The sequence below is a fragment of the Phoca vitulina genome, unplaced genomic scaffold (genome assembly GCF_004348235.1).
Source record: "Phoca vitulina isolate PV1807 unplaced genomic scaffold, GSC_HSeal_1.0 scaffold39, whole genome shotgun sequence".
In the NCBI taxonomy this organism is placed as follows: Eukaryota; Metazoa; Chordata; class Mammalia; order Carnivora; family Phocidae; genus Phoca; species Phoca vitulina.
Window position 1 is genome coordinate 15371163 of NW_022589742.1, and position 12625 is coordinate 15383787.

A 12625-nucleotide genomic window follows, 5' to 3' on the forward strand; every position below is an offset into this window, starting at 1 on the left:
ACTGTGATTTCCTCCTGCTTCTTACTCAGCAGAGGACTGAGCTAAAAATTCAAGTTCAGTTGCCCCCTTTGCCTGTTGCTGGTTCCTACAAATCAAAGTGTTAGGAAAGAGAAAGAACTGGGGAGGAAAGAAAGATGGGGAACCGTCGCTTAAAATCTCACCTTCAGGAATGGCCAGAGAAAGACTACTTGAAGTCAGGGGGAATAAAGTTAAATGCACATAAATCTGAACATGTCCTATTTATTTCTGAATATCACTTTTAGCTGGCTCTTTCAAGTGCAGATCATTAACTTTTATTTCCTAAGATAGTCAAAAACAAGTAAAACAGAACATCTAGAAGGGATTTCTGTCCAAATGTTCTGCAAGGGCAGCACCGAGAGTAAAAATGTATTTGCATGCCCCAACTTAGGCAAAAAGTTGGGTGGATGGGGAGACCGTGTAAGATGAATGTTCTGGTTAACAGAGTTTTGAAAGGTTTTCCAAGGAATTTTCCAAAGGATGAGAAGACAGTAAAATATACCCAGCACCAGATGAAGCAGAACTCTTTCTTTGCTGATGATTCAGCCAGCCCTTCAGGATTCCATGAGGCCTTGGGGCAGGTGGTGTAGGGGACAGGAGACTATTCTGATTCTTGGCCATACCCTGAAAGGGGCTGTTTTGAATTAAGCCCTGATGTGACTTTGCTTATCAACAGTTTCTTTCTCCGGAAAAATAGAAGATAAGAAAAGAAAGATCTAAGTTATTTACTCTCCCCCAAAAATGGACATTTGCTAAATCACTACAGGAAGCTGCGAAGGGCTGCTGCAAGGCCCCCGATCTCGTAACTTTATTCTCTGCCCTCGGCATCTGTCAGTGGGCCCAGTGAACTGTTCATCTAATAGAGCAAAGGGCAGAGCCTGCCTGTCATCAGGTCGCCTGCAAGACATAAGCTCCATGAGAGCAGGGAGCATGTCTATTTTGTTAGTAATACTAACAATAACAACCAGCAGCCACGAACATTTACTGAGCACTTACTACCTGCCAGGCACTGTTCTAAGCATTCATATATATCACCTCATTTACTTTTTATTAAGAACAGCTTTATTGACATGTTATTTTTTGAGATATGCCATACAATTCATTTGATTAAGTTTATAATTCCATTGCTTTTAGTACAGTTGCAGAGTCATATAACCATCATGGAGTTCCAGAACTTTTTCACTGCCCCAAATGGAAACCCCATCCCCATTTCCCCACCTCCTCCAGCCTTAGTCAACCACAATTCTACTTTCTGTCTCTATCGATTTGCCTATTCTGGACACTTCATGACATCATCTCATTTAATCTTTGCACAGCCTTATGGAAGAGGTACTATTATAGTCTCATTGTACAGATGAGGAAACTGAGGGCCAGCGAGACTAAGTCACTTGACCGATAGCACACAGTTAGGAAAAAGCAGGACCAAGACTTCAACTCGGGTACTGTGCCTGGCTCTACAAAGCATCCTCCTCACCACAATGCTGTACCGCCCTCCTGAAGATGTAGCTCACGCCTGGGAGGGACTAGCATGTAGTAACTACTCAACAAACACTTGCCAAATGGCCAGTGAAACAGTTATACATAAGGAGAGTAGAAGACAGGGTGGCACAGCTGAAGATGGACGTGAACTTTGGAGCCAACGACCAGAGTCTGAGTTCTAGCTCTGCCATTTAGTAGCTGTGTAACTTTGGGTAACTTGCCCATTCAGTCTGTTTCCTTCATCTTCTTATCTGTAAATTGGGTACAGCATTCACCTCATAGGGTTCTTGTGAGGATGAACTTAGATGACGTCTGTAGAAAGCACTTGGCATATAGTATATAGGCTACGTGTGTGTGTGTGTGTGTCTGCGGGTGTATAGCATACAGTACATGTAACAACATGAATTATTCTTCTTATTACCACCAAGGACAAATCACAGTTACTTGAGCAAATGCTATATATATGCTCTACTATGTCATGACCTGTGTTCTTACTTGGCATGTCTCTGCCATACAGAGGTAGCTGTGAGATCATTGAGAAAACCCACCCAAACTCTATCCCTGGGGTTCTTCATTTGGAGCCCAAGGGCGGGCTTTGTGGAGGGGGTGGGCCCATGAACTCCTTGAAATTACTGGCAAAATTCTGAGGTCATGTTTCTGTGGACAGGGTCTTACAGTTTCCCAAAATGCTCTACGGTCCAAAAAAGACTAAGAGCTTCCACCACAAACCCAAATTCATTGTACTCTGGCTAGAAATCTGTTCATTAGTGTATATCAACATTCAATTTGAAAATGAAAAATCTTTTTTTTTAAGATTTTATTTATTTTTTGACAGAGAGAGACAGCGAGAGAGGGAATACAAGCAGGGGAGTGGAAGAGGGAGAAGCAGGCTTCCTGTGGAGCAGGGAGCCCGAAGTGGGGCTCGATCCCAGGATCCTGGGATCATGACCTGAGCCGAAGGCAGCCGCTTAACTGACTGAGCCACCCAGGCGTCCCGCTCCCTATTTTTTAAAAGTTTTTTATTTACTTAAATAATCTCTACATCCAAAACAGGGCTCGAACTCATAACCCCGAGATCAAGAGTCACATGCTCTTCTGACTGAGCCCATCAGGTGCCCCTAAATTGCTCCACATTTTTGAGAAGACCTATCTTCAACTGCTTCAAGAATCTCCTTGGATCACCAGCGGCTTCTGGATCCCCTCTGGAACACCACTGGATTCAAGTCAAATCCTCTTGGCCCACCTTTTTGCCTAGATCGCGGCCACCGTTAAGAACCCAGACCCAGATGCCCACCTGCCTTGCACACCAAATTCCCAGTGGGCCTACACACAAAGCTGCCACCCCAAGCCCTTGGGCGGATAGGAAACTGGCGGATGAGCCCAGAAGCCAAATTGGCTTCGGCCCCACAAAACTCCAAGCATATCCTGAGCAGGCTCCCCCAGTGGTGCAGAGAACGACCCTGTTGAGAACCCCAAGTTCTCAAGGCCAGCAGTCATCTCAGAAAAGGAAAAGGAAGAATGGTTATGTGGGGAAGGGCCTGTTATTAATTGATTTCCCTCGTCAATCCCTTCTTCCGCTTTCCAACCTCATCTGGGACAATGGCTTCCCTGGCCTCAGGGACCAAATCATTTCCCACATCCTACAAAATACGAGCCGGCCCCTCCTCGTGCTAAAACACCATATATGGACAATGGGACTTAGAAAGGGGACAGCAGGTCATTATTCACTTTACACAAGCCTTCCAAGGAGTTCAGTTCACAGAGCTACTCAAGAACACTGCCGCGGGAGGCTGACATCTGCAGGATAAAGCAGACCTCCAGTGTGCGGGCCCTGCCCTCGACCTCAGCCCCGCACTCACCTTGGGTCCGTGGGAACTCCGAGCTGTGACCTTGGCTTGTGGTTGCTGCTCCTCACCATCCTTCTCTTTGCCGTACTTCATCTTCTTGGGCGGCAGAGATTCGGTCACCCCATCGGTCACCACCGAGTCTGGCTGCCACTTGTTCTTGCAAGCAAAGACACCTACGCTTTCCTGTTTCACTCGGGCCTGCCCGGCCTTATTCCGAACTTCAGCTTGGCCCCTCTGGGGAGCTGCTGGGAGGCCATCGGCCCGAAAGCAGGTGGCTAAGTTGAAGACCACGTCACCATCCACCTTCTCCATTTTCACCCGCCCCAGGTCCACCTGGCTTCCAAGCTGTGAAAGCTCTGTGCTGGAGCCCCTCTTGCTGCTCGGGACCACATCCAAGATGAGTTCCTTGGGGCGGTTGTCATGAGGTAGCAAAGGCAGCTCGGGCATCTTGTGCAGGTTCTGGGGGGTGGCCAGGACCAGCTCATGGGACATGTAGGTGGCCAGCACTTGGTTTTTAGGCTTCGTGTCTCCTGCCAGCTTCAGGCCACAAGCCCCCTGGGGACCTTCTATCTTCGGAGTGCTGTCGGGGCAGAGGTGGCTCTCTGATTCCTCAGGTCCCTGATTCACTTTTATGTCCCCACTGCTAGGCTGGACAGACAGCGCCAAGGTCCCCGTCTGAGGGCTGAGAGTCAGGAGGACGGGGTTGACTTGTTCTTCGTAAGGCTTGGCAGCAATCCGGCAAGTTTTGTTCTTTGTGCCAGTGCCCTGCTCTGGAGCAAAGGGGCCCCCAGGCCGCGGCTGCCCCTCGGGAGGTCCGTGCACAGCTTCACTGGGGCCAAGAGACGGCACACCAGAAAACTCAGAAACAACGCTGGTGGGCCTGACGGGCACCCCCTGACTGGGGGTCAGCTGCCCGGCACTGGAAATGCCAATGGAAAGCAGAGATGCTTGGTGGTATGGTGACCAGCCAACAGGCAGGACCTGGGTGCTGGTGGGTTTCCCATTGACTGAACACCGTGGGTAAATATTTGCTGGCCCCGTGGGCTTCCAGAGAGAGAGCTCCTTGGTTTGGCACCCCGGCAGCCCAGGGGCGATGCGGGCTGGGGTGTAACGTTTGACTGTGCTTGGCTGTCCCTCAGTCCCAGCCTGGCTGCCCTTCTTGCCGCACGGGGCACTGGAGCTCTTAGGCTCTCCTTGGTCGATGATGGAGATGGGCTCCTGCTTGGGGAGATGGCGGGGGTCTCGGGTGATGCCCAGGTTAGGGTCTTTGTTCAGCAGCAGGGAGGCAGGCACCGGGTTGGCCACTCCCACGTAGGTGCCAGGAATGGTGCTGATCAGCGCAGTCGAGTTCTTCACCCAGGTGCTCGGGTCTCCATTCCTCACGATCTCGGGAAAGATGACGAAGGGCGAGGAAGTGGAGCCCAGGCATGAGGTGACATTGCTACCGGCAGCCTGGGTTGTGCGCTGAGACCTAGACAAGACCGTGGAGAGGAGGGCCTTGCTGCTGGTGTGCACGGGGGTCAACACGGGCATGGGGGGCGTCTTGCGTTGGTTCGGCAATGGAAGCTTCTGGCGGTTGGACTTGGAGGAGAGGTCGAGGGGCATCTCGCTGCACTCAGGTGGAGAGGCCATCTCTCGCTCCAGCTGTGGAGGTGACTTGAGGGGAGAGAAGGTGACGGAAGTCCCTTCTGCTTGCTGCTCGCCGCCACCTGGCACCTTGGCAGGGTGCGGGGGGGGCCGAGCTCACGCTGGGGGCTGGCAGCAAAGGCTGTGGGGTTGGAAGCACCTTGGCAGAAGCAGTAGAGAGGGAAGTATCTGCCAAAGGCCCAGGGACCCCATCGGGCGCAGGCTGGGTGCTGGTGCTGCCGGATGGGGACGCACAGGGAAGCCTGTTCACCTCCAGAGAGACCAGCTTGGAATCTGAAGTCAGAGGCCGGGCCACAGAAAACGCGTATGGGTAAGACCGGAGCTCTGGGGAGGCCAGCACACCAGGGAGACACCTGTCCTGAAGGTAGGAAGGCAGGACAGGCAGTGTAAGAGTGGAGGAGACCCCCAAGGTGGTTGGCAGTGTGGCCACACTGAGCGGCTGCCCACAGCTCGGAGGCGGGATATATACCAGCGGCTGGCTTGGGGTCAGTACTGTCCCTGGCTGAAAGGACAGGGGGACTTTTTGCATAGCTGGTGCCTGAGCTGCAGGAAAACATACTCGACTCAGACTGAAGGAGGCTGGCATGGGCGCAGAGGTGGGAATGGCAGCTGGTGCGGCCGCCGGCATGGGCGTGGGGGCTGGAGTAAAGATCGGGGCTGGGGTGGGAGCGGGCACGGGCGTAGGAGCAAAGGCAGGGATGAGGGTGGGGGTGGAGGGCGGGCCAGAGGACGGAGTCGGGGTGGGCATCGGCACTGACGGAGGATTGGGAGCCGCTGGAGGCGTGGACGCCGGCATGGGAGCCAGAACTGGTGTGGGGACAGGCGCGAGGACCAGGGTTGGAGCTGAAGGGGGCACGGGAGCCTGGATCAGAGCCAAGGGAGGAGCTGATACTGGGACTGAGAGGGGGGGAGGGGCCGGAGCCGACAGGGGAACGGGCCCCGAGGGGGCAGCCGAAGCTGGCACGGGCACCAGGACTGAGGCCGAAACTGAAAGGGGGTTCGAATCAGAGATGAGCGTGGGCACCGACGGCGGTGCCGGGGCCAGAGCCGGGACCGGGGCTAAGGGAGGGGAAGGGGCCGGAACTGAAGTGGCAACCTGGACGGGAACTAGCCCAGAGTGGGGCACTGGGGTGGGGACGGAGAGGGGAACCTGGAACGGATCCGGAACAGACGGGGGGACGGCAGCCGAACTGGGAGCAGGGGGGCAGATGGGCGCTGGCAGCGGACTGAAGTTAGTGGTCACCAGAGGCAGGGTTCCCTCCACAGGGACTCCAGTTCCCAGAGTGGCCAGAATGAAAGTATTCTTCTCCCCCACGCCATGCCGAGAGTCCAGAGCCTTCACCCCCGCTGCTGAGCAGTCCACCTGCTTGCTCATTTGGGTGCTGAGGGGAGCCCAGGAGCAGTCGGCCGGGCTGTCGCCGGCCTCGGCGGCGCCGTCAGCCGCGGGAAGCGCAAGGCCGTCCCCGGCGCCGCTCAGCGGCACCAGCAGGCCCTCGGCCTCGGCCACATTCCCAGCATAGTCCATTTGTGGCTGGGGGTCGTCAGGCTTGTCTTCTGACTTGTGCCCAAGTTTTTCTGCTGTCCTGCCATCTGGGTCTGCCCCCCGGGCATTGCTGCCGCTTCCAACTGCCGTGAGCTCCACCTGCAACAACAGAGCAGCGTGCCCGTCTTAGCTAGCTCTCTGCAGCCGGGGCACGCATCCTGAGGCCCGGGGTGGGCGGCGGCGGGCCCGCTTTGCGACTCGCCCAATTTCTGTCTCACAATACAGCAACTCCTGGGAAATACCCCGTTCCTTCCTGCCCCCCTTCTTGGGATGGCAGACGGGGCACATCAGCTCCGCCCTTTGCCGGGTGACATGTGGCGCCACATGGCCCCTTACCTTGGAAAAACTGCTGCTGACACAAAACTCCTGAGATCCAAAGCGCTGGCAGTCACCTGTCGTGGACTCCTCATCAGAAAGAGGTGCTCTTCTAGCATGGGAGACACAACCAGAGAAGGGCCATGAGGCCTGGTCTTTGGGCCACCACTACCTTCGGCAGAATGCCTCCTGCCTGCCCTGGTTCCCATAAAACCACTTCCCTTGGTGGCTTGGAGGAAATCACAAGGAATTGTGGGGGGACAGGTCACAGGCCGGAGCCTCCAAGCCCAGCTTTGCAAATTCCTGCAAAGGAGCCCAGTCTGACTAGACTCCCCTCCTTGGGCTGTGTATCCTATTCTCTGGGGCTCTCACCAGGAACGTGGAAGATGGCCCAGCACCTCTGCTTTGTCCCGAGCTTACCTGTCAAGGTGACCATCCAGGAGGTACTGGGCATTGCCAAAAGGCAGAAGATCTCAAAAGGCATGCAAACCAGGTTTTCTCTTAAGTGCAATCTTATTTTAAGTCTATAAGGGAAGCTGGCTGCAGGTATCATAAGGGTAATCCTTTTCTAAAACAAATAGCCACCTCCATTGTGTGTCATGTTCTAAATCTGAATCATCACCTGTTCACCTGATGGGGTTGCCTAGAGCGGATACACATTTATTAGCGCATATAATGATACTGATTCGAGGCCACCGGGTCACTGGGTGCTGAGGGGCATTTCAAGGGCACGACTTCTTTCCCTCCGGGGTACCTCTTCCCCTATTTTAAAGTACCACCGAGCTCCAGCCAGCACCTGCCCTCCTGCCTGCATCCCATGCCCCGCCAGCCCCCCACGCTCTCCTTGTTCTCCCAGCACCACCACGTTCACTCCCATCCCAAAGGGAGGCCTTCAAGGCCACGGACCCCAAATTCAAGTTGGTATATTGCAAAGGGAAGGGCTCAAGGCCAGAGAGCTGGGTCGCAAAGGAGGAAAACCTAACTGAACCCCAACCTACTCCAAAAGTCTTCTCCAGGTTTTCAGGAAGAACCTTAGGGGGGAAAAAAGACTAGGAGGGTGAAGCTGAGGAGAGGACAAACACCCACTAGAAGTTCAGTTTTTTGGGTACAGCAAAAACCCACCACTGTCTGCCCAAGAGAGGATACCACTGGGGCAAGAGCCCAGGTAAGTGGCTGAGTGGAAGGTCTGGGTAGAAGAATAAAGCTCCAGCAGAAGCCCTGTGATGCAGCTCCGAGGGGGAGAAGCACAGGAATGCTCTGTGCACCTCTGGGGAAGTGGACCGCCTTGGAGTCTGCTCCTCTTCTTCGCCCTCAGCTCTACAGCAGCCCGGGAAGAAGCTAGCACCTGCCTCACCAGCCACCCTAGTCTAGGACAGTCTGGGAGCCTGCAGCCCACCCCCACAAAAATGGGGAGGGGTCCTGCGAACTCCCTCCCTCTCACTGGAACAGGGCACTACTGATGGGACTCCAAAATTGTACCTGGGCCAAGAGAAGCAAAAAAGACAAGGGAGATCACCGCAGGCCTCTCCCTCCCATTTCAGGGCTCCAGGAGGGACGAACTGGGGGAGGGGGGTGGAGATCTGTTCCCTTTAAAAGGCAGCTAGGCTGGCAGAAGTGGGAGGGTTCCACTGCTGGCAATGACTGCTGGTGACAAACAGAGATGACTGTAAGGACAGGCAAGGGCTGGAGAGGCAGTCAGGGGTCTCGAGGAAGGGGAGGAAGGGGGGCCCTGAGGGAAAGGGAAAACATACTTGGACATCGGCTCCTGGGAGACCAGAAAAGCCAGCCCTACACCCAGCCTTGGGCCGGGGAGAAGCATGTTCCAATGAGACCAGCCAGTGAGGGCTTTGGGAGGAGGGCAGTGGCAAGGGGAACGAGGGGCACTGCCCCCCCCCTTCGCCAACCCCACCTGAGGGGCTGCAGGGGAAAGATGTTAGCTATTTCCGTTCTTTCCTCTTCTGACCACATGGAGGGGAGCTAGCTGCCCTGGCTGGGGTCCCACCCCACATAAAATCACCTTGAACTGAACGCAGAAAGCCTGCCACCTGCCTCCAAGGCAGACCCACAGAGCCTGCGGCCCAGGGACTCTGGGGGTGGCAGTGGCAGTGGAAGCAACGGTTCCGGCTACCCCAGCCATGCCCGGGCCCGAGTGCCAGCCCCCGAGGCTCTGGGAAAACGTCGTGTGGCCACGTTTCAAATTCTCTGAGGAGAGGGGTGTGCAAAGCTAAGCAAACATTAAATCGCTCCATGGAGAGAGGAGCCTGGGACAGGAATAGCTTGCAGGGGAGGGGTGCACAAAGAGAAGTGGGTCAACCAGGCAAGGTTAGGAGGGTGCAGGCAGCAGGGAGGAGGGAGCAGGGGTCAAAGCAGGCTTCAATCAGGACTGAAAATCAATCCCACCACTTCTTCCCAGCAGAGATGACCCTGGGCTGTTGCGCTTCAGGCTTTGTTGAACTTAAACCAGAAATGGCGATAACCTTTCAGGGCTGTTTTCCTAATTATGAAGGGCTAGCACCACTGTCAAACCAGAGCTTTTTTAGTGCCCACTGGGCCCTGACCACACCACACACATCAGGCTCCTTAAAGTCCAGCCCCTGCAGACTTCCCTGCCTGAGTCCTACCGCACCCCAAGACCACCTTCATTCCAGCCAGGGTCTTCCCCAAACATACCGTGTGGGACATACCAACCCTCACCTCAAACTCCTACTCATCCCTCAAGCCACCGGGTCAGATATCACTGCCTCTGGAAAGCCTTCCCTTATTCCCCCAGGAAGTCTACCGTTCTTGCACCTAGACTCCCACAGGGCCTGTGCGTGCCACTCTATAGCACTCACCATCAGCATCCCGTGACTGTTGGTTTGCTCCTGCTGGATTTAGTAAATGTTGGTTGAATGAAGGAATGAATGGATACAAGAAAGGAAGCAAGCAAGCGAGAAAACAGAGAAAGTTAACCAGAGGTGTGACTACAGTCAGCCACCTGGGGCCCACAGAAAGCCCGTCCCTGTCCCTGCAACTGCATCGGTCCTCAACTGCATCTAATGACGCCGGGCAGGTTTCTCAAACAGTTTTAAGAGTTAACCCCCATGTGCAGCTTTACACCCGAAATGTCTAAGTTCTACATGTTGTAAAGGGCTGAGGAAGATGGGTTTTTAAATAAGGTGAGATCACATTTCAGAAAGCAGCTCTAGCATGGCCTAGACTGTAGAGGAAGGCAACAATAAAGGGTAGATGAGATCAGAAGTGACAATGCTTAAAAGGTCATCTTAACCACTAGGCATATTTGGTAATTTAACATCCCAAGAAAGGTCCATAAAGAGGGAAAGGCGGGTTTGGGGCTCCCTTCCTGTTTCTTTCTCAGCAGGGATTTAGAATAGACAATGAACCAAGGCAGTGTGTACACCGATTTGTTAGAGGCTCTAGTCCAGATCTCTGCACCCAAGGCTCAACTGCCTATAACGAGTTGCCAAGTTGCGAGTGAATGCTTACGCAAATCAATACTACTACCCTGCCTTTCCCCAGTCCCCCTCTTGGTCATTACCTAAGGCCATACCTTACATGCAAAGGAAAATATCTTTCTTATGCAAATCTGAGAGGAATTCTGTCTTATTTTCCTTAGTCCTGACTTTTATATTCTAAAATCAAATTCCTTTTAAGTCCTTCTCTAACTTGTTCCTCAGTATAGAGAACATTAAACTATTAGGCACTAATGGCTTTAAAAAAAAAAAGGTCTCTTCTCCTAACCTGAACCTCAGACAAGTACACACTTCTCCTGTTAAGAACAGAAGAAAAAAGAAGATACCCACGAAGACACACATTCTCCCACATGCACACACAGCTACGCACACACTTCCAAGATTCACCCAAGGAAAACACCGGATTTGAATCCCGGGAAAAGCCGTAATGGTCCATGTTCTAGGGGACTGATCTGATGCATTGGAGTTTAAACAGTCGATGGACTGAAACAACAGCTGAACACCAGCAAGCATGCTTTTTCTAAAAACGAGAGAGGCACTGCAACCATCACACATAGCTCTCTCTTTGGCCAAAGGTCATGAGAGTCAAAAATATAAAATCTGAAGGCCATTTTGGATGTCCTTCCTACGGGGCATGATCAGTAAATGGCAGAGCTTGGTCAACCAAATATTTTGGTGAACAGAACATTTAAAACACACACGGATTAGGCAGGCATCACCAACTCTCAGTTCCGTAGGACAACTACATTAAGCAGTTGGCTCTTCCTGAGATACTTCATAAGGATCGCACTGCGAATCGTCATTAGCCTCGTGAGGCAGGAAAGCGCTGATCACCAGAATACCCACTAACAGTTCCCAGTATACAGCTGAATAATAAAACTGCCTTTCTTCCAGGCTTAGATCAAGGACCAAAAATATCTTGTGCGTATCCTTGAGCACCGAACATGGATGCAGCAAATAAAAATTGCAGTCGCCTGAGCTTCCCCTTACTCCACAGTCTGACAGTTCTTAATGAGCAGACAAATGTTAGTTGGCAAAAGGTCATCTGCTGGCCTCCTCACCTTCATCTGAACGGGGACAGCATGGCAGGGCAGGCCACTCATACGGCCCCAGCTCCATCCCATCCCAGGAAAATTAGAAATAACCGAAGCCTCTTCCCCTGGGGTCCCTCCCAGGGCCCTGCCGCAGCTGCCCCTCTGGTGAGTACGGACTGCTCACTGGGAGCCAGCAATGGCCACGTTCCCAGGCTCCTCACCTCTCCTCGTTGATGCCACACATGCGAATCCGGTCAGAACTGGTCCAGTTGTGCACGCCGCTGTAGAGCGGGGCTGTCGAGATCATGACAGCCGCTCACCACCAGATAGGACCTGCTGTGGCCGCGCTCCCCCTGAGGAAAAAGAAGGCCAAAAAATCAAAACTCCTAACAGGGACAGCTGCTTGAGCCACCTTTAACAGGGAAACATTTAAATAAAGGCGATTACAGTACCAAAATGGTAAAGCGGTCTCTCCCACAAGCCAGCCTGCTATGGAAAATTAAGGCCCAAACGGGGATGAGGGCACCAGCTTTCCAGGAATCCATAGGTTTCAGGATGGAGACGAGGATGCTGTTAATCACCTAGAGTGATTTTTAAATCATCTTAAAGACAGATATGCTTGAGTGTTCGAGGAAATTCAATCTATTCCAGACAAACGAGATGACAGTATATTTTTCCACACACATTTAGCCTAACCAACTACAATTAGAGGGTTGTTCCCATATATGAACAATGCGTTGAAAGACTACTGGGGATCTTTTTCTCGTCAACTCTCTAATCCATGGGTACTGAAGTATTTGAGTGACGTACCAATTTAAGTTCTCCAGAGGAAGCACATGCTTTCTTTAAAAGCCCTTCAAAAATATTCTATTCTGATTTCGACTGGGGAGTTATATAGATATAACACACATATTTAAGCTGGTTTAAAGCTCCCTCAAAATCAGATGCAATACTCTTTGTACTCTGACCACAAACAAGCAAACAAACAAAAAACAATGTTCCATCACAAACCACACATTTCTGTCCTTGTCCCTTTCTATCAGACTTGTCATCCCCATGACCTACCACCCCCTTCAGCAGCTAATGTCCAGCTGTCGCTGTTGACAACCACTGCCAATTCTAGAGAAAATGAGGCATCAAGAAAAAGCAGTTTACCCAATGAGCTTGTCTTGAGACCCTTAAAGTCCTGAGTTAGCTAAAAGTCTTCTTCATCGGAGCTCAGCTGAACAGAACCCTCAGTGATCAGAATTTTCTGCTGTTCTTCACTTT

General features: G+C 52.5%; 1 protein-coding gene across 1 annotated transcript in view; it reads right to left on the minus strand.

The window, feature by feature from the left end:
• BCORL1 (BCL6 corepressor like 1) overlaps positions 1-12625 on the minus strand; it is a 60079-nt gene that overhangs the window by 31414 nt on the left and 16040 nt on the right. Inside the window, 4 exon segments of the mRNA XM_032428326.1 lie at positions 3357-5078; positions 5080-6633; positions 6871-6961; positions 11578-11709. Of these exon segments, the coding sequence (XP_032284217.1) occupies positions 3357-5078; positions 5080-6633; positions 6871-6961; positions 11578-11663 (3453 nt within the window). The 5' untranslated portion in view covers positions 11664-11709.